The 19,419-nt window shown below is 38.1% G+C and overlaps 1 protein-coding gene across 3 annotated transcripts in view; it reads right to left on the bottom strand.

Annotated features, from left to right (window-relative positions):
* DOCK3 (dedicator of cytokinesis 3) overlaps positions 1-19,419 on the bottom strand; it is a 694,894-nt gene that overhangs the window by 308,813 nt on the left and 366,662 nt on the right. For all 3 annotated transcript variants that reach the window (XM_033926008.1, XM_033926006.1, XM_033926007.1), the window contains exons 24-28: positions 15,804-15,996; positions 11,763-11,890; positions 10,136-10,282; positions 4,413-4,511; positions 2,756-2,850 (exon numbers count right to left, since the gene is read on the bottom strand). In XM_033926008.1, the coding sequence (XP_033781899.1) occupies positions 2,756-2,850; positions 4,413-4,511; positions 10,136-10,282; positions 11,763-11,890; positions 15,804-15,996 (662 nt within the window). The remainder of the gene's footprint in view (positions 1-2,755; positions 2,851-4,412; positions 4,512-10,135; positions 10,283-11,762; positions 11,891-15,803; positions 15,997-19,419) is intronic.

Raw genomic sequence — 19,419 nt, 5'->3', positions numbered from 1 at the left:
CCGCTTGCACAGGCCGGCCGCGAGTGCCTCGCGTCTGGAGCACAATGAGCACTTTTTCCCTTTAGAAGTGCTCATTGCTCCATACGCGACCTAGCTGCAAAAAAGTGCCGGTTAGTTGAAAAAATACAGTAAAATACAGTTTTCTTAAAGGGATACAACCCTCCAGACCAGCACTACCTCAGGATTTTTTTTTTTTTTTTTTTTTTACAGAACAGACTCCACAGGCTCTCGAAGCAATATGCCTTGCTTGATTTAGGGGGCAAGGCTTACTGCTGAGGCTCCTCTAAAAAAATGTGGGGAGGTGGAGGAAGTGGGGGGAGGGACCCCGCTCGTGACCCGCCGGGTTTGACACCCCCGAGGTCGGACGAACCCCCAAACAGAGTCCGCCCAAGCTCCGTCCGGCTAAAAACAGGGACAATAAACCCCCTAAACAAATTCCAACAGCCCTACCAAGGGAGATGGGTACAGATCACTCAACACCTGCTGGAGACTGAAAGAAGACTGAGGGAAATAGAGAGGAGGGGCTAGGATATACTGTCCCAAAGTTTTGTTTTCAGTCTCCACCTGCTGGTCATGATTAGATATATACCCATTCGTAAAGTTAACCTCTACTGGTCTGGAGAGTGCTAAATAACGGGTGTTTTCGGCAAAATTTCAGCTTGACTAGTGAGCCTGGTGGAAATTCTTAAGCTTTGCTACCTCCGGAGATGAAAAAAGGCGAACCAGGACGTCTGAACCTGGTTACATTTGCTAATCACTCTGTGTTGGTGCAGGCTTCAGTAAAACCTAAAATGGCGGCGGAGCAATTGCCTTTGGAGCAACCTGGATGCAGACTTGGAGGCACAGGTACTGCCAATGGATGGTTCGATGGCAATTTTCTGGTCACTATTAGAAAAAATACAAAGTGACTTCAAAGCAGTTTGTGCCAAATTAACTACATTGGCCAGCGATCTGAGGGGCGAAATATCAGACTTAGGTAACCGGCTGATGGAATCAGAAACATGCCTTGATGAACATCATGAGGCCATTACTACTCTCAATGGCTCACTTCTTTTTTTTTTTTTTTTAATTTATTCATTTTATATTTTATAATTTGGACAACAATACTGCAAACATTAAGTGACAGTATTCCCCGGGTGGCCCATAAGTTTGCTATTTCCTTTTTTGTGGCAACCAAAGTGGTTGTGGCTAGATATTGGAAGAAGGCTGCAGTACCATCCCTGGACAAAGTTCTAGTGAAATTGGACTACATATGCTTGATGTCCAAGCTTACAACTTTTAAGTATGGACTCTCTGTTTTGTTTTGCAAAATTTGGGACTCATCTGGATTGGGAAGAAAAAGCAGTTTGATTCTGTATGGTTTTCTTTTTGCCTCTTTTGTTCTTTGTAACTCTAACCTTTTATTTATAAAGCATTGATACCTTATAATTCTCCCAAATTTCTGAGATCAAACGTCCAACTCTTGTTGGTCGTCCCCTCTCTTAAAATTATCAATACTCGTAGGCAATTTATTTTTACTGTTACGGCACCTCACACTTGGAATTCACTCCCGCTATATTTAAGAGAGGAGAAGAATTTGGAAAAATTTAAGAGCCAACTTAAGAGCTTTCTTTTTAAAGATGCGTTCACTACTTAATTGAAATGTTAATTTGCTCTTTCGTTAATTGCTCTTTTGTTTACTTTTATCTTACCTATTTATTTGTCTTTCCATTCCTGTTGTGTTTAACCTTTAATTGTTGACTCTTTCCTTTCCAAGATTGTATTTCTATCCTACCTTCCCTATTGTATTCATGTCTTAACTTAATTAGTTGTTGTTTTTTGTAACTTATCCCCTTGTTAATTATGTAGGTCTATTTTATGTATATTTTAGATAATGTATTTTACCAATTTGTACATCGCTTAGAATTTGGAATAGGCGATTAATCAAATAATAAATAAACTTGAAACTAAGCTAAGAAAGGGAGGGGTTGTGTTTATCTTTTTTTGGGGGGGAGAGGGGGGTACAACTGGGACTATTATATGTACGATTCTATGATTAGCTTTGGCCTTTCCCATTTGTGTAATGGGTTTAAGGTCTGTTTTTGCTTTGTACTCTGTTTTCTTAACTATACAAAAATTAAAAATAAAAACTAGTTACAACCCCCCTCCCTGATTCCTCTTACATGGAGTCTAAAAAAACCCTGGTGGACTAGTGCCCCTCACCGCCATTACTACCTCTCGCTAATGCCCCCACCCCATATGGAAGATCAACAGAAGAGATGCCCACTTCCTCTTGCTGCAGGCTTTTTTAAAATAGGCACAGTTCTTGTGTGTGTGCTGTACACATACAACAGTTGCACCCATTTAAAAAAAGCAACCCCTACTCTCCCTGTTTAGGCAGAGAGAGCAGGGGCTGCTTTTTATTTTTTGACAGGCAGTCAGGCAGAAGTTATGCTAGTGATTTTTCTTCTGAGCACAGCTCCTTCCCTCCCTTTACTGGCAATATTCCACACATAGAGCATGCATATAATTTTCAAGCTATTGTGCTGAGAATCGCCAGAAAAACAAAAATTGCTCCTACCATGGTATTTTTTTACCGTGGTGTCTGAGCTTAGAGAATCTGGCCTTCAGACACAGTTGGCAAATTTAGGTTAGACCTGGCTGAAGCCTTTCTTCTTGTAACTGGCATTGGACAAAAGGAAAGCCCTTATTTACTGTCGTCATCTGTAATTTATGTAAGTGAATTAACACCTAATAATAATTTACATACACTTACTTGCTTGTAAGCAGCCTCATCACCATCCAATCCCGGGGGAAGACACTCAATTTCATCAAGTTCCGAAAGGCACAAAAAATCTTCAATAGAAACTCCTAATAACCACAGAGGAAAATCATTACTAGCATCAATCATCTCAAATACCTCCAATATATTCTGAGTTGAATGCAGTTTTGTGTAGGGATTGAACACAGCAAACACACACACACAGTCTATGAATTGGGATGGAGGCGCTGCCAATGGCTAACTACGAGTCCCTTTTATTATGCTACTATGCACATGACATCATAGTAACTCCCTCATTTACACATCTAATGATTGGTGGATACAAAGGTACAATGTAAAAGCATGTAAGAACATAAGCAATGCCTCTGCTGGGTCAGACCTGAGGTCCATCGTGCCCAGCAGTCCGCTCACATGGCGGCCCAACAGGTCCAGGACCTGTGCAGTAATCCTCTATCTATACCCCTCTATCCCCTTGTTCAGCAGGAAATTGTCCAATCCTTTCTTGAACCCCAGTACTGTACTCTGCCCTATTATGCTCTCTGGAAGTGCATTCCAGGTGTCCACCACACATTGGGTAAAGAAGAACTTCCTAGCATTCGTTTTGAATCTGTCCCCTTCAAAACGAATGCTAGGAAGTTCTTCTTTACCCAACTGGTCTGCCTCATTGTGACTGATTGGTCAGGACAAACAGATGGTCGGAGAACTGAGAATCATTGGTCCTTTCCAGGTACAGCAGTAAAACACACCTTCTCAATTCGCTTATAGAAGGAAAAACTGAAGAAGGCACTAAACTCCACTGGATGAGGGGAGGAGCTGAAAGATGTGATTGACATCCTTCTTCAGTTTGTAACTATAGATGCACCTAAGGTACAGACTTCTGCACTGAAGTAACAGAAAACATGCTAAAGGTAGAAAAGAATAAAAACTCCTATCAAATAAAGTTCTTTTTTCCCACTTACAGGGAATGTAACTGCTTCCCTGCTCTAGATTATGAAACTCCTATTCTACAAGTCTCCACACACAAAAATGCTTTCATGCTGGTTAGGTGTAACTACTTTATCTCATATAGATTTCCAAACCAGGGCAGGCGTTTACAAAATAACTAACTGCATTCAGTTCCTTCTTGTACAATTATGGTTTCTATTTAGATCGGGGAGAAAACTAACTGAAGGAAGATGTTTTTAAATTACTTTACATAAAACAAGAACCAGTACAGATACTATTTATTTATAGAAAAGAATAGTTATCTAATGAAAGGGGTAGTTATCTAGCTGCACTATGGCACAAACCTGTGCTATTTGCCCTTTAACAAGTTACATAGTAATGAGATGCAAAACATGCAAATGATCATAAAGCAGCTGAGCACTATGTAAATACAGTAATGTGGCTTTCAGTATGTACTGGGTGCACACCATAAACCATATTATAGCCAGTAAAATAATCTCAGCTTATTTACTCCTAGAAACATTGGGCTACCAAGCTGAGGAAATCACTAAGCTCGGGAAGGACCACAAATGCTCAGAATTTTACACGAAGTTTGAGGTACAGGAGAGCTGTTCTGTCCCTGACTCAATCCTGCTTGTCAATGGAAAAAAAATCTGGTCAGGTAGTTGCGTACAGAAACTATCCTCCCCTGAAAGCATCTCCCTACCTTCAATTCCTCCTTGCTCTGGAAGTTTTCCAACAGGTGCTGAAAGTGGGTATCTGACATCTGACGCAGCAGAGACAGAAGGCAGGATACGTATTCACCCTGTTAAAAATTATAATGAACATATTTAGCAAGAGGAGTTATATGCAAAATAAAGTCTTGGGAGGCTAAATTGAGGGTTTGAAATGGTCCTGTGCGTATGAAAGACGAGTCATGCATGTATAATTTTGAAACAGGTCATATAGGTCGAAAGGTGAAGCAGGTGCCTATTTGAACCCTACTTTATAAAAGCAATAAGGTGCCTACATGTCTTTTGAAACTGCCCCTGACAAGCTGTAGAAATTGTGACTATAATGAAGTCGCATACACTCGTACAACAGGTTAGGAGTTGATGTAAATATATGCACACATATTCGTAAATATGAATGTACACATACTGTGAATCCCCAGCACTCCATCCCCAAACATGTCTACCTGAGTTGATAATATGTATGTTATTTCCACCAAAAAAACAAGAGCAATCCAACGAGTCTACAGTTGAAGGTCAGCCAAAGAACAACAAAAGAAAAAACAGCAGAAGCGATGTACACAAAGCACAGGATCCTTTATTGAAGTGAAGACAATTAGATACTCCCAATCCTGGTTCTCATATGTGTAGACACAGGACCCGAGGAAGGAGTGTTTTTTCCAAAACAGACTGTGCTGGGTCCTGTGTCTACACATATGAGAACCAGGATTGGGAGTATCTAATTGTCTTCACTTCAATAAAGGATCGCTTCTGCAGTTTTTTCTTTCGTTATTTCCATCATGCATACTTTTATGCACAGGTAATTCTATAAGCAGCATTTCACAAGTAGAATGAAAAGTAAGGTAGACCTTAACAGATTTTCAAAATTCTATGCTCAGGAGCTAGCTAAACTAAAAATAGATAAAGCAATGGGGCCGGGATGGGACACATCTCAGGGTACTTAAGGAAGTTTGGTGGCTTCACTATCTGACCCTTTCAAGGAAAGTGATATTGGAAGACTAGAGAAGGGAGAACGTGGTCCCTTCTCTATAAAAGTGGAAGTATGGAGGAAGCTGGTTAGTCTGACCTCTGTGGTGAGTAAATGAAAGGACACAACTACAACAAAGTACAATTTCTGGAATCCAATAGATTGCAGGAACCAGTGCAACATGATTGCATTAGAGGTAGGTCCTGTCAGGTGAATCTTATTAATTCCTTGTCTGAGTAATCAGAGAATTGGATTATGAGAGAAGGCTAGTTGTATTGAATTTAGTAAAATATTTAAAAACAGTTCCACAAAGGTAGCTTGTAAATAAACTGAGCACCCTGTGGGTCAAACTGAAACCAAAGAAGTTCCAAATGGGGCAGACAGCTGATGAAGTGGGACCATGGTAACATGGAGAGTAAGATGGAACTATGGGCGAGGTCAGAGAAGGAAAGGAAGATCAGAGAGATCTTAGTTAGGAAGGCAGAGGTGGAGTCCTCAGCAGAAAGGATGTCAGTACTGGGAGGACTCACCATAGTCAAATGAGGGGGGAAAGGATAAGGGTAGATAGGTGAGGGGTGTGCTAGGAGAGCATCTGTTCTCTGGGAAGGGGTTGCAGTGAGAAGGGTGTCTCCTACTGAAGGGGGCTGGGAGAAGGAGCACTCGCAGTTGGGAAGTAGGGTTGAGTCATGTTAGTGGGGGCTGGGAGGAAGTTCAGACCTTGTATACAGGGTGGTAGAGGGAAGGAAGATAAATATCTCTAGCTGCTAATTGGACACTGTATGGGTCCAGCTGACAGTCGGTGCTTGCACTCGCATAGCTAAATAGGCAATATTGAGCTGCTAGTTATGTAATCCTAAATGCTTAGTTAGCTATGCAGGCACCTGCCCAATTCTCCATCCAGGGGCTTGGGTGGGACAGTGATGTCATCAAAAGGGGCTCGGCAGGTTGGGGTGTGGCTTGGGCAGATCCTTGATTATGATTGACTGACAACCCAGAAGTGGACGTGGCACTTGTCAAAATCTATTAGTTTAACAAAAGGTGTATAATATTGTATCTAGACTTGTTGCATTACATTGTACTGTATTGTACATAGACTCATTGTACTGTATTATATGTTGACCTATTGTATTGTATTGAGACCTCTTGTTATTCGCTGAATGTCCAGCCTTCTTGCAATGTAAACCGCCTAGAAGTCGCCTGACTATGGCGGTATAGAAAAATAAAGTTATTATTATTATTATTATTATATACAACTCTCAATGTACTGTACAACCACCAAATTTGAGTGTTTTATTGGATCAAGAAGAGAAAATAGGCTTGTTGAATCAATTTTTTTTTGTTAATCATCAGCACCTTAGCTCATGGTGATAAAAAGAATATTCTTTTTTTTTTAACTTTTTATTTATAGAATTTTCATTCTTTCAATACATGAATCACATATTATAAAATGTATAATAAAATATATATGTATGTACAAATTCATATCATAGATATTCATCCCTTTCCCCTATTAGTTGTTTTTCCATTTTTCTTTCATATTAATATCTATATTTCCCACCCTAACCCTATATTACTATTATTAATGTGTTAAGATATCTGATCTCTAGAATAATTAGTCAATGGATCCCATATTTTCTTAAAATTTTTAATATTTCCTTGTTGTAAAGCCAAAATTTTCTCCATTTTGTAAATGTGACATACCGAGTTCCACCAGAATGTATAATTTAGTTTGGTAAAATCTTTCCAATTTTGTGTGATTTGCTGCATGGCAACTCCTGTCAATATTAAAAGTAATTTATTATTATTTGCTGATATTGGACTCTGTGTTCTCATTGCAGTACCGAATAATATGGTATCATATGAGAGTCCTACGTGATTTTCTAGTAATATATTTATTTGGGGCCAAATTAAATTCCAAAAACCTTTTATACAGGGACAAAAAAAAATTAAATGATCCAATGTCCCTACTTCTATTTTACAATGCCAACATCTATTAGATCTAGTATTATCTATCTTTTGCAAGCGCGTCGGGGTCCATAACACTCTATGTAATAAAAATAACCATGTTTGACTCATAGATGCTGACTTTGTTAATCTTAATCTCCAGGACCAGAATTTTGAGATGCAGAAATATTCTTTTAACCACTTAAGTTCTCCAAAAGGTCTCAGTTAGTGATCCATGATGGAATTTATTAGGCTTTATAAACTGCCTTTATAAAGATTTTCACTCAAAGTGGTGTACAGCAGGTACATTTTAACATAAAGCTTATAATTTTGTTAACAGTATAACAATTATAAAATAGCCAAATATAAGCATAAATATAATAAGGGGACCTTTTACTAAGCAGAATTAAAAGTTGGCCTGCTCGTTATCCCTAGCACAGGTCTTTCCCGCACACTAAAAGTTACTTTTAGTGTTGCCAGGTACTGGCTGATCTAAATATTTCTGCATTAATGGCCATGCACTAATTTTCCCATTAGCTTGTGAGCACTTACTGACATCTAGGGCCTCATGCAAAAACTCCAGTACTAGAAGCAAGAACACACATCCATGGTTGAAGAACAGCATTGACAACTAGCCCCCCTCCCCCCCCAATGCCCAAAGTATATGGGATTCAAATTTTATGTGTGCTAGTAAAGCAAAAGCAAGGGGGAGGAACATGTCTGACGCATGCGCACAAGAGCTGCATTTACCGTGAAAGTCCTGTGTGCATGAGTCAGACAAAATAGAAACTGCAAGAGTGCATTAGCATCCTTCATCTGTACCATGAAACCATGAAATATAAGCAGTTTAAATCCCCTAAGAGGCTCATACCAAAGTGCAGGAAAAAAAGATATCAATGCCCACCCTCAACCCTGGCTTTGCTTGGACTCGTGGACATGTTTTATTTTTCGCACTATAAGCACATAGGCTGCATAGGCTTTTTTTCCCTTTAAGAAAGGAAAAGGATCCAAAACCTGGCAATTTAATGTGAAAAATGCAGAAGAAATTCACTCCTTAAAACCTGAATGCCATCCCCAACTTTTCTTTAGAATTTTCATGCAGATTGGGATGGCGCGATTAAATTGGAAAAGGGGGGACTGTTCTTGAAACAGCCTGAGGGCGAAACATGTCGAATGACAGGTCCCTTCCCGACATTCACTAACAGAAAAGATAAGTTATTGAACTATTGAAAGTTTTATCCAAGAAATAACGTATATATATATATAAAAATTTTGATACAGCACTGAGCACTATTAAAACATGATAAAAAATTGAGATGGGGCTAGTGAGGAGGCCATAAGCCAAAGATGAATGGTGGCCACAGAAATGTCTTGGCACCTAATGGCAAATCTGAAGCCCTAAGAGGACTTTTATAAAAGTACTATTAAGAATATAGGGGACATTGAAAATTTCTAGTGGTGATCCCCAACTTGGTGGCATGTTTTTGGCGTTAAGGCTAGCATTAGTTTCTGTGCTGCCTTCTGAGCATTAGAGTGAATATATAATCACCTGCTCTGAATCCATTTCAATGCATTTAAATACAATTTGCACTGATCTTCAGCATACAGATTAGCAAGCGCACTGGAGGTTCTCTGTGCATGCTGCACACAGTAACACACGTTCAGTTTTGGCACTAATTGTTCCTAGCACCAGCATTAGGATTTTGAGAATCTGGTCCCTATTTTGAAGGGGAAGAGGCTTATGCACTAATTATTTAGTCTGTGACAAAGCCCATGCACAAACCGAATAGTATAGTCACATCCGCTCAGCCCTTAAACATGCCCCCAGCGCTAAAAAATAAATTTTTTTTTTAAGCACATGAGTAGCGAGCACATGTGCAAAAATTACTGCAGGATGGCTGAGCCTGCCCCACATTAGTGCATTTTAACCCGCAGTAAGCACATGTTAGTACTTACAGAAGCTTAATAGAAGGACTCCTAAATGAGGTAAACTTGGAAAAGGCAAATTGAAACCTATTAATGAGGTATGTCCTTAGTTAGTTAACAGTGACAATTGAGAATATTAGAATTTGCATTAAATATTGTGTGTTCAATTCAATTAATGTTGGTTAATAAATGAAGTCCTAGTAAGTACATCAAAAATATTCAGTAGTTTCAAGACTAGTACAGCTGCTATTCAGATTATTCAGATAATGGAGTTCTGCAGTTTGGCAGGTTTTCCATAACTGTTTTTAAATGTTACGTACTTATTTTTGTTCCCAATGCAGCTCCTTGTGACTTTGGGCAAGTCACTTAACCCTCCCATTGCCTAGAGTCAAAAGGAGCTGTAGTGATGATTTAAACCCCCCCCCCCCCCACATTACATTTAATTGCACAATTCTATATGCTAATCAAAATGCAGCTTTAAAAATTTAAAGAATGGAAAGATAAGATATAGAAAATACAAACTGAAAAATTACAAATAAAAAAAAAAAATCTAAAACAGCATGCAGAACAGCAATAAACAGCCTTACAATTTTCAGAACCTATTTCAGAAAAGCAAGCCTATTTTTAATCAGTTCTTTTTTAAGATACTATAGAAAGCAAAATTATACATTTACTCATTACAGTATAGAGAAAATACTAATGCAAAAGTTGAATACAACTTAGTAATATAATGAAAGGAAAGAAATGGATTCTCAGTTGAGACATGGAAGAGATTATGTTCTGTGTGGAAGAGATGGGTACGGTATGGGGAGAGGGTGTAAGGATTAGAAAACTAATAAAACCAGATTGTTAGTTACTAACAGTGATCTCGGCTGTGCATTGTGGGCACCGCTGCCCTCTTACCGCCTCCTGGGACTGCGATTTACTCATGATGGTAAGCAAGGTTTGCAGAAGTACATCTAGGAGGCTTTCTACCATCATTTCTACTTCCTCTATTACATCTGCCTCCTAGAGAGAGCCAAGGAAAACACAATTAGAAAGTAACAAGAGTAACAGTGCAAGAATCCCAGAAATTGCATTTGGATCACAGACAACAGAGGTTTTTAACCTGGTCCTAATTCTGTTCTCCCCACAAAAATTTGTTTCTCAGGATACCCATAATGAATATACATAGCATACACACTGGAACTGTTTATGGAAGGATTAGGTTCTTACCTTGATAATCCTCTTTCCTGTAGAACAGCATATTAAAATGCTGAGATTTAAGAGAAAATTTGACAGGGTCACACCTTTATTCATAAAATTTAATTGGTTGCCTATTTACTATAGGATCCAATTTAAAACGCTAACTCTGGTTCATCAGGTCCTGTATCACCAACAACCTGAATATTTACACTCCCAGGAGAACATTAAGATGAATGCAGGATGGAAGTACTCTCATCAGCAAAGAGTGCCAAACGAGAATTTACTAGAAATAAAGCTTTTCATTTCATTGACCCCCCAATTATGCAATCATCTACCACCGGACATTAGATAAGAAGTAACCAAACAGTCATTCAAGACTAGACTAAAGACCTTCTATTTTGAGGGATCATTTGGGAAGGACAGTTTGTCATCAAAAACCCCTCATATCTATTGAAGAAAATTGGTTCAGCACAATTATTCAAGGACCCACTCGTCCAAAGTCAGCCAATGCCACTCTGATAGGTAGGCCGAAAGTCGCCCCTCGATCCGAGGGCGAGGTGCCATATGCCTGGGGCCAGAACTTTTTCTGGGGAGGGGCAGGTGGACGGTTGGTTGAAAACTGATGTCTGGTGAAACTCCAAGGCGTTGTCCTGTTGCCGAGTGCCCGGTGTACTGGTGAGAGCGCCGGTAGGGAAGCAATTCAACCATCTCGAACACCTCGTCCATCAGGTCAACTCAAATCCTGGCCAAACAAGAGCAAACCCTAGAAAGGAAGTTGGCTCAGCGTAGTCTTAGGAAAAGAAACACTCGACCACTGAGGAATCCACAGCATTCTCCGGGCAGAGACTGAAGAAGCTCCATTCCAAGCTACTATTTGCTTCCAAAGTATGTGCAGAGCAGCCACTGGAATGGAGGGAACCGCAGCTGATCTAGCATCATCATGAATGCTGCAGCTGGAGGGGCAGGAGAGAATGGACATTGTTTCTTCCCTGAAGACTTCTACTAGTCCTTGGGTAAGGGAATGGAAGCTAATTCTAGTCATGGGAGACCTGAGCCTTGGAAAATTGGCCAGGAAAGGGATGAGCTTGAACACTGTTTTCATGGAGGGGTTGACTGGAAGATTAGGTTGGGGAAGGCAGGCAGGCAAATAGGAGTGAGGTAATTCTATCTTGTCATTCTGAGAGCTTTTCCTACTAGTTTTTTTTGTTGTTATTTCAAAAATGCAGTTATTTGGATTAGAGCTGTAGAACAATCATTAAAACTACAGAAAGGGCACAGATGAAGAAATGTAAATAAATCTTACCAAGGAGCTAATTTTGATGATGGAGAAGATGCTGCTGAGGATCCCAGAGCAGATAAGCAACTCCTTTTGTTGTCTCAGATGTAGGTGTATATGATGAAGTACCACAGGGAGTAAGATTCGCCGGGATTCTATGGAGAGGAATGAAGTGAATAATAGAATATTGCACAACAAACAGAATCTCAGAGCTCTCTGAATCTCACAATAGGATTGTTTTTTGGTCTGTCAATTTCCTACTGCTCTTGTTGGGCTTCAGATAGAACAAGGGCTGGGGATCTGGGTTCATGAGCATTTCTTCATGGTTTTCTGCATTGTACATCCCTTTCCAGCTCACTCAGCTGAGTCACTGAAATGATAGTCCTTGCCTGGAGGCCATGTACCAGGGCTCTTACCAGAACCATGAAAGTCTAGCATCACCACCCAATGATTTTTTGCTACAAAGTTTGAATGTTATCTCTGCAGCCTCCACAGCCATGGCTGACCCAGGGAAAGGAATATCTGACCCTAAATATTTCATAGCTCTTACTGTAGCCTCTGTACTTCAAACAAAGAAATCTTCATGTTCTATAGCAACTTTTTCTGAGGTTTGTTAATAATTTATCATCACATAATGCCACAGTTGACTGAGCTGCCCTATGATTAATGGAGGCAAATGTAATGGGAAATAGACAGATTTATCATATTAACTGCGATAACTAAGGTCTCATTTTTAGCGCACGCACCGGATTAGCGCACGCTACAGCGCGTGTGAGCCAAAAAACTACCGCCTGCTCAAGAGGAAGTAGTAGCGGCTAGCGCACGTGCCATTTTAGTGCGCGCTATTCCGCGCGTTAAGGCCCTAACGCACCTTCGTAAGAGGAACCCTAACTATTCTGGTCTATTTGATCCTTAGGAAGCTAGCAATCGGACAGATCAAATTTACCCTCACCATCATTTTATTCACCTAAAGTGGGCATTTACTTACAAGAACCAGTATTCAGCCATGGCCATTTATATGTAGCTTTTACTAGAGTTAGAAGTTTTTCAGATAGTCTGATGACAATTGTAGATGGCCCTAACCAAGGAAAACTATTACCCAACTCAAACAGAATCTTTACAAGGAATATTGTCTATAAGAACATTTTATAGATATACAACATAAAAAATAAATAAATTAAAAAAAATTATCTTCATACTATTAATAAAACCCTTAACTACACATGCACACTTTTAAACTACATGCCTGCAATGCACAATATAATAGAACCACCAAACAGAGAAGCATCTGAACACCAAGCATTCCTTTACACCCTTGAGTTACACAGGGTTTCCTATGTTGACTGGGAAGTATGAGTATTATATTCAGTTGACGGAGGTTTTAGCTAATTTAGATTGTTTGTATGCTTAGTTAGGAAGTGGAGAGCATTTTACAATAAAATACTGTCATTTACAATGCTTAAGAATAATTTTTAAAAAAATAATATATTTTTCAGTCACTTAGGGTTTTTATTTTTTATTTTTTTTTATAATTCTTTATTCATTTTAAAACTTTCATCAAGTGTACAAAAATTGCAAACACAATAACATAGATTTAACCACTTGTACATCTTATCATTATAACTTATAGTTGTAAATATAACCCTCCCTCTCCCATCCTGAAATCCTTTTAGTAATTTTTATTTTTCATATAATAGAAACCCTCCCCCACCCCACCCTTATCTTACATATTAAATATAGAAATATTAGGAAAATGGCATCAATCATGACAAAAGGACATTAATGGGTCCCAAATTTTAATGAAGTTTTTATAATTTCCATTTTGCACCGCTATTGATCTTTCCATTCTGTATATGTGGCAAACTGAATTCCACCAAAATTTAAAATTGAGCCTACTATGGTCTTTCCAGTTATTAGTAATCAGTCACTTAGGGTTTTTAAATTGCACCTATATATCCCAATGGCAAACAGACCTGCTGGACAAATGGGAAATCTAAAAAATTCTTAAGCCCACTACATGCAACAACAAATAGGAAAAATAGAAAAACTTATAATAAATCAACGATACAATGGATATAAAAGTTCTCATGGTAAGTTTTTAGTAAATTGTTTTAACTATTAAGTCTGCACATATATTCTAGCACCCTTTAATCTAACGGGCTTAAACACTAGTTTAAAATAAATGGGAACAATGATTATAATGCTGCTGACAATTGAGTTGCTTTCTTTGGCTAGTCATTACCTTCCCCAAATGTTAGCTTATCAGAACAAAAAATGATTCTCTTCAGGATTTGAAAATTTTCAGTGGATCTGAATAATCCTTGATTGTATGTACCTAAACACTTTTGCCAGGTAGGGCTCCAGAGTACAGGGGGTGGGGGGGGGGTCTCTTCTTTTACAGTTATTATTAACAGTAGAAGTCTTCTTCGGATGTTAAAAAAAATATTTCAGGTATCTGTTAAGCTATATTTGCCACATACACAGAACTTTTTTTATTTTATTATATAATCATTGAGTGGAAGGGGGAGAAAATGAGTGGTTATATATATAATTGTAAGTGGATGTGCTTAAACTGATGTTTTATGTGTTATATATTCATGTATTGCATTTTTGAAGTATGGAAAATCAATAAAGAATTATTTAAAAAAGAACTTTTTTTGTTATTTATTTCATTCTATGGGCCATGACCCCTATATTTAGAGTTATTGAAAAGCAAAAATTGCAAGCTATTATTTTAGCATATTTCAGCCAAACCTAACTAGCATATTATGCGACTTAAATTTTTTCTAAAATTAGTTGGTTAAACATAGGCCTGCAATTAATTTGCTTAGTTTGAGGAATATAAGCAGCCAGCCAATTGACTAGCATATATTTTCAGTGCTGATTTAGCCACAAATACCAATTTTTTATTTCTACATTTTGGTGGTTAAGTTTGGCTAGTCCAGGGGTAGGCAATTCTGGTCCTCGAGAGCCAGAGCTAGGTCAGGTTTTCAGGATATCCACAAAAAATATGCATGAGATAGATTTGCATCTCAAGGAGGCAGTGCATGGAAAACCATCTCATACATATTCATTGTGGATATCCTGAAAACCTGACTTGGCTCCGGCTCTCAAGGACCAGAATTGCCTACCCCTGGGCTAGTCAGAAGGGTGAACTTTTCAAAATGGTGGTTTAACTGATAGGTTATTCATAAAAATAAGAAAAAATTGTGATCACTGCATGTTTCAGCATCTGCATGCATAAGTAGTTAAAAACTAAGGCCCCCTTTTATCAAGATGCGCTAGGATTTTTTTATTTCAAGTTGCGGTGGTAAAAGCTCCAACGCTCATAGGAATTCTATGAGCACTGGAGATTTTACCGCAGTGGTCGATGATAAAATACCCTAATGCGGCTTGATAAAAGGAGGCATACATGTAATTTCACAAAAGTGTAGAAGATATCAATTCCTTATATAGAGAGAGGTCACAAAACTGCAGCTAATATATGAAAAATCGTTTCCATTGTATGGAACACAATTCTATTCATGCTTGAATTTACCTCCACCTTTTACAGAGCCGCAAACACTCTGACACCCATTAAATCCCTAGGGGCAGTTGCTACTATGACTTTGTAAAAGGGGCCCTTAAATGGCACAGCTCAAACACCATCGAAGACATTACAATGGAAAGATGCCGTCAGTAACACTACAATACTGTAAGTGGGAATGCTCTTTGAAGAGGCTGCCACTATCCAGGAAACAGATTTTTAATTTGGGTTGTTCGCCTTTGTGTCATAGACAATTATGTGCAGTTAGAAACAATTTTAGCCTTTTCTTCTCTCTTCAAGAAATCAATTTGCAATTTACATTTAGACCAGAATTAAGTATCTCTAAACTTAAAAACATATACAAATCTCTGTATATCACTATCTGCAAAATTACTTAAGGAAAATTTGAGCCCCGACTTTATAGACATTAGTTTATTAGTGATACATATTTGTCTTTTTTTCCTCTCTCCTCATGGAATGCTTCTTCCCTTCAAGCTGCCATTATTATGCTTTGTTTTTCCAGTCTTTCAATATCTTTGTACCTGGGAAGGAAAACAAGTGGCTGTCCACGGTGCGTGCTATAGACTGCAGCTTTACTACATCCATTGACTGGCCAATGTGAACAGTACTGGGCATGCTTCCTAGTGTTCCCCGTACAAACTCTGCTACTTCCTGCACCGTGAACATCTGCAACAGTTCATCAAAGATAGTGGGAAAAGAGTTCAGCAGGGCAGCCTGATAAATAAGAAGAAACCTTATTAAACTTAGGAGAGGATAAAATACAGTATGAAATCATAGACACAAAGAACATGACAGCAGAAAATGACAATATGGCTAACTAGTCTGCCCATCTATTGTTACTATTCAACTCTACACAATTCCTTCCTCTCCTTCAGAGAGATCATCTCTACTTGTCCCAATGCTTTCCTAAATTCAGATACCGTACTCATCTCCACCATTTCTATCTAGTATCTGTTCTGTAAATAAATATTTACCTTTCATCTATTGACCTCTTGTTCCAGAGCCTGTTTTCTATACGGTATTCACTTTTTAAATTAATTTCCTTTGTACATTACATATAAATGCATAAAACAAGAAAATGCAAAATCAAAAGGATAAAAAGGAATTCATGAAATGTTCAGCAACTAGGTCACATTATAGAATGAGATATGACAAAATAATATACAGTATTACAAAACAAAAGGGACCAGATCCAAAAATAGTGAAAAGTACCTCAGATTTATGACCTTCTTAAACTATCCCAGGAGACCAAACTTAAAGAACAAATTAACTAGAGAATTCTCATTATCACTCACAACATTTTCTAACAAAGATACTGCAATTTCACCCATGTGAAACCAGACATTTTAAAGAACAATACACATGGTTTTAGTCCAAGGACTGTTTTACTATATAATTCTGTAGATCTAGACACATTTGGAAAAATGATAGTCATTTGACTGCTATAAAACAAGTTTAAAATGGAAACTGTTTTAGCTTCAGAGTGAAATGTGACTAACAATTTTTTTTTTATAAATCTTTATTCATTTTACATCTTACAACAAGTGTATCAATTTCTGTCATATTTAACAATAATACATAAAGTTTAACCCTTTCCCTCCCAACCCTTCCATAACATATGTAATTAAATATAACCTATGAAATATTTTTTACTGATCTAAACATTTAATAAGATTCAGAATTACCCCCTCCCATCCCTTTGTACTTATAATGGAAAAATGGTATCTATTCATTACAATAATTTGTCAATGGCCCCCATATCTTTTTACATTTTTTATAATTCCTTTTTTGTATGGCTATTGTTCTCTCCATCTTATAGATGTGACACAATGAGTTCCACCAAAAACTGTAATTAAGCCTGCTTCAATTTTTCCAATTATGTGTGATATGTTGTATGGCGACTCCTGTCATAATCAATAAAAGCTTATTATTGTTTGATGAAATTTGGCTCTTTGTTCTCATTGACATCCCAAATAGGATTGTGTCATATGACAAAGCCATAGGGTTCTCTAATAAACAATTTATTTGGGTCCAGATTGATTTCCAGAAGATCAAAATAAAGGGACAATAATATAACAAATGATCTAATGTCCCAATCTCAAGATTACAATGCCAGCATCTATTAGACTTGGAGCTATTTAACTTCTGTAATCTAACTGGAGTCCAAAATGCTCTATATAAAAGGAAAAACCAAGTTTGTCTCATAGATGCGGACACTGTACATCTCATTCTCCAAGACCAAATTCGTGGCCATTGAGATGCAGTAATATGATGCTTGATCTCAATGCTCAAAATGTCCAGTTTTAGGTTTTTTATTTATAAATCCATTTAACAATTTATACCACTGTGCGGCCTGGTGTCCCAAGAAGTCCACTTGAAAGCATAAAAATTCTAAACTATATTGCGTACTAAGATTCTTCCATTCAGGGAACCCTGCCTGAATGGCCTGCTTCAGTTGCAACCATCTTTTTTTTTTTTTTTTTTTTCCAAATTTATTTATTTTATTTTAAAAATTTATATACCGTTTTATATCAAAATGGTTTACAAAATGGTTACATGCATAAAGTCTTAAAACAAAGACAAGTAGAAACAGAAAAATTTAGTTCTTACAACAGAAAAAAAAAAAAAATCAATATTCAGAGAAATGCATCCACAAATAATTGTGTTTTTAACAGTTGCAACCATCTAAAACTTTGTGATTTATTGAGACCATATTTATGTTGCAACTGTGAAAAGTCAAGCAGTTTACCATTTGAAATAACATCATCTAAAATCTGTATACCTACTATCATCCAATGCTTCCAGATGACCTTAAATCTGCCAATTTGAATCTTGGAGTTTAACCATATAGTTTGATGTGACTAACAAATTGATAAATTGTCCAGAGAAATCTCCAAAAAGGCATACAGTTTCAAACTATCCATTGATGTTATTTGCCCCCCTTCCCTACTCCTCTTCCAATAATAAAGGTTCATAACAAATAAAGAGTCAGCCTGGGAGATACCATTAAATCTCCTGCAAATATTTCTAAAGAAGCTCAAGAGAGGGACAAGAAGCAGGTTATGGGAAAGTTTAACAATCTAAAATTCCTTACTCTAATTATGTTCTCCATCTATTCAAGTTTGGTAATGCAATGCTGAACTTTAATAATGGCAGCTCCCACTACTTGCCCTGAAAACACCCATTTCTTCGTCTTTTCCAATTGTGTTTCTAATTATGCTAACACTTCATCCCACTTCTGCAATTTCCGAACCGTTTCTTTAGACAAATCACAAAATTGAGTTAAAGTCCCCTTTAAGGAGGTGAGGCTTTAGTCCAAATCATCATAAATCAAATATCATTCAGGATGACAAACCAGGTCACACTAAACAGGCACTTTCAACTAAACTGCTAGTGGAGACAACATTTGAGAAAAGGGAGCACCTCTGGCTCTGCTAGACTCCACCGCTACACTTGAACTGAAGGCTCCATTCCTGTTCCATTTAGAAAAGGTAATCCTAAAGCTTTGCTTGTAACTCCACTAGGCTTGGATCTTATCACCTGAACTCCATGAGGCTTCATTAGGACAGAGAATACTCACAGATATTTTTTCTTTACTGGCCTTACATGTTGATCCATAGGGCCTTGAGGTGTACTACCATATATCCCCGAAACTAAGACAGGGTCTTATATTAATTTGTGCTTCAAAAAACGCACTAGGGTTTATTTTCGGGGAATGTCTTATTTTGGGGGAAACACGGTATCTACCCTTGACACTTACCATGTTATACCTATCCCTCCCTCCCAGCCCTTTATGCACCGGAACACCACCAACTGCCTTGCCTACCTTCGAAGAATCAAAAACAGTGGCAGCACTCTGAACGAGCTGTTTCGCGGCCTTCCCCACCGAGGCCTACCCTCTGTAGCATCACTGATGATGTTTTAAATTAATGTCAGCTTTGGTCATGTTAGGAGTTTGAACCTGAACCCTGCTGCTCCCTGTGACCCTGGGCAAGTCACTTAATCCTCCAGTGCCCACCACTTTGAATGTCAGCTTTGAATATCAAAGCTACAAAAAGGTGGTATACAAGTCCCAATTCCCTTTCCTTCCCCTCAGATAATATTCTATGGCCTAGATTCACTAAACTTACCGATCCT

The sequence above is a fragment of the Geotrypetes seraphini genome, chromosome 17, assembly GCF_902459505.1.
Source record: "Geotrypetes seraphini chromosome 17, aGeoSer1.1, whole genome shotgun sequence".
Taxonomy (NCBI): domain Eukaryota; kingdom Metazoa; phylum Chordata; class Amphibia; order Gymnophiona; family Dermophiidae; genus Geotrypetes; species Geotrypetes seraphini.
The sequence above is the reverse complement of the archived record's forward strand: the minus strand, read 5'-3'. Positions and strand labels throughout refer to the sequence as shown.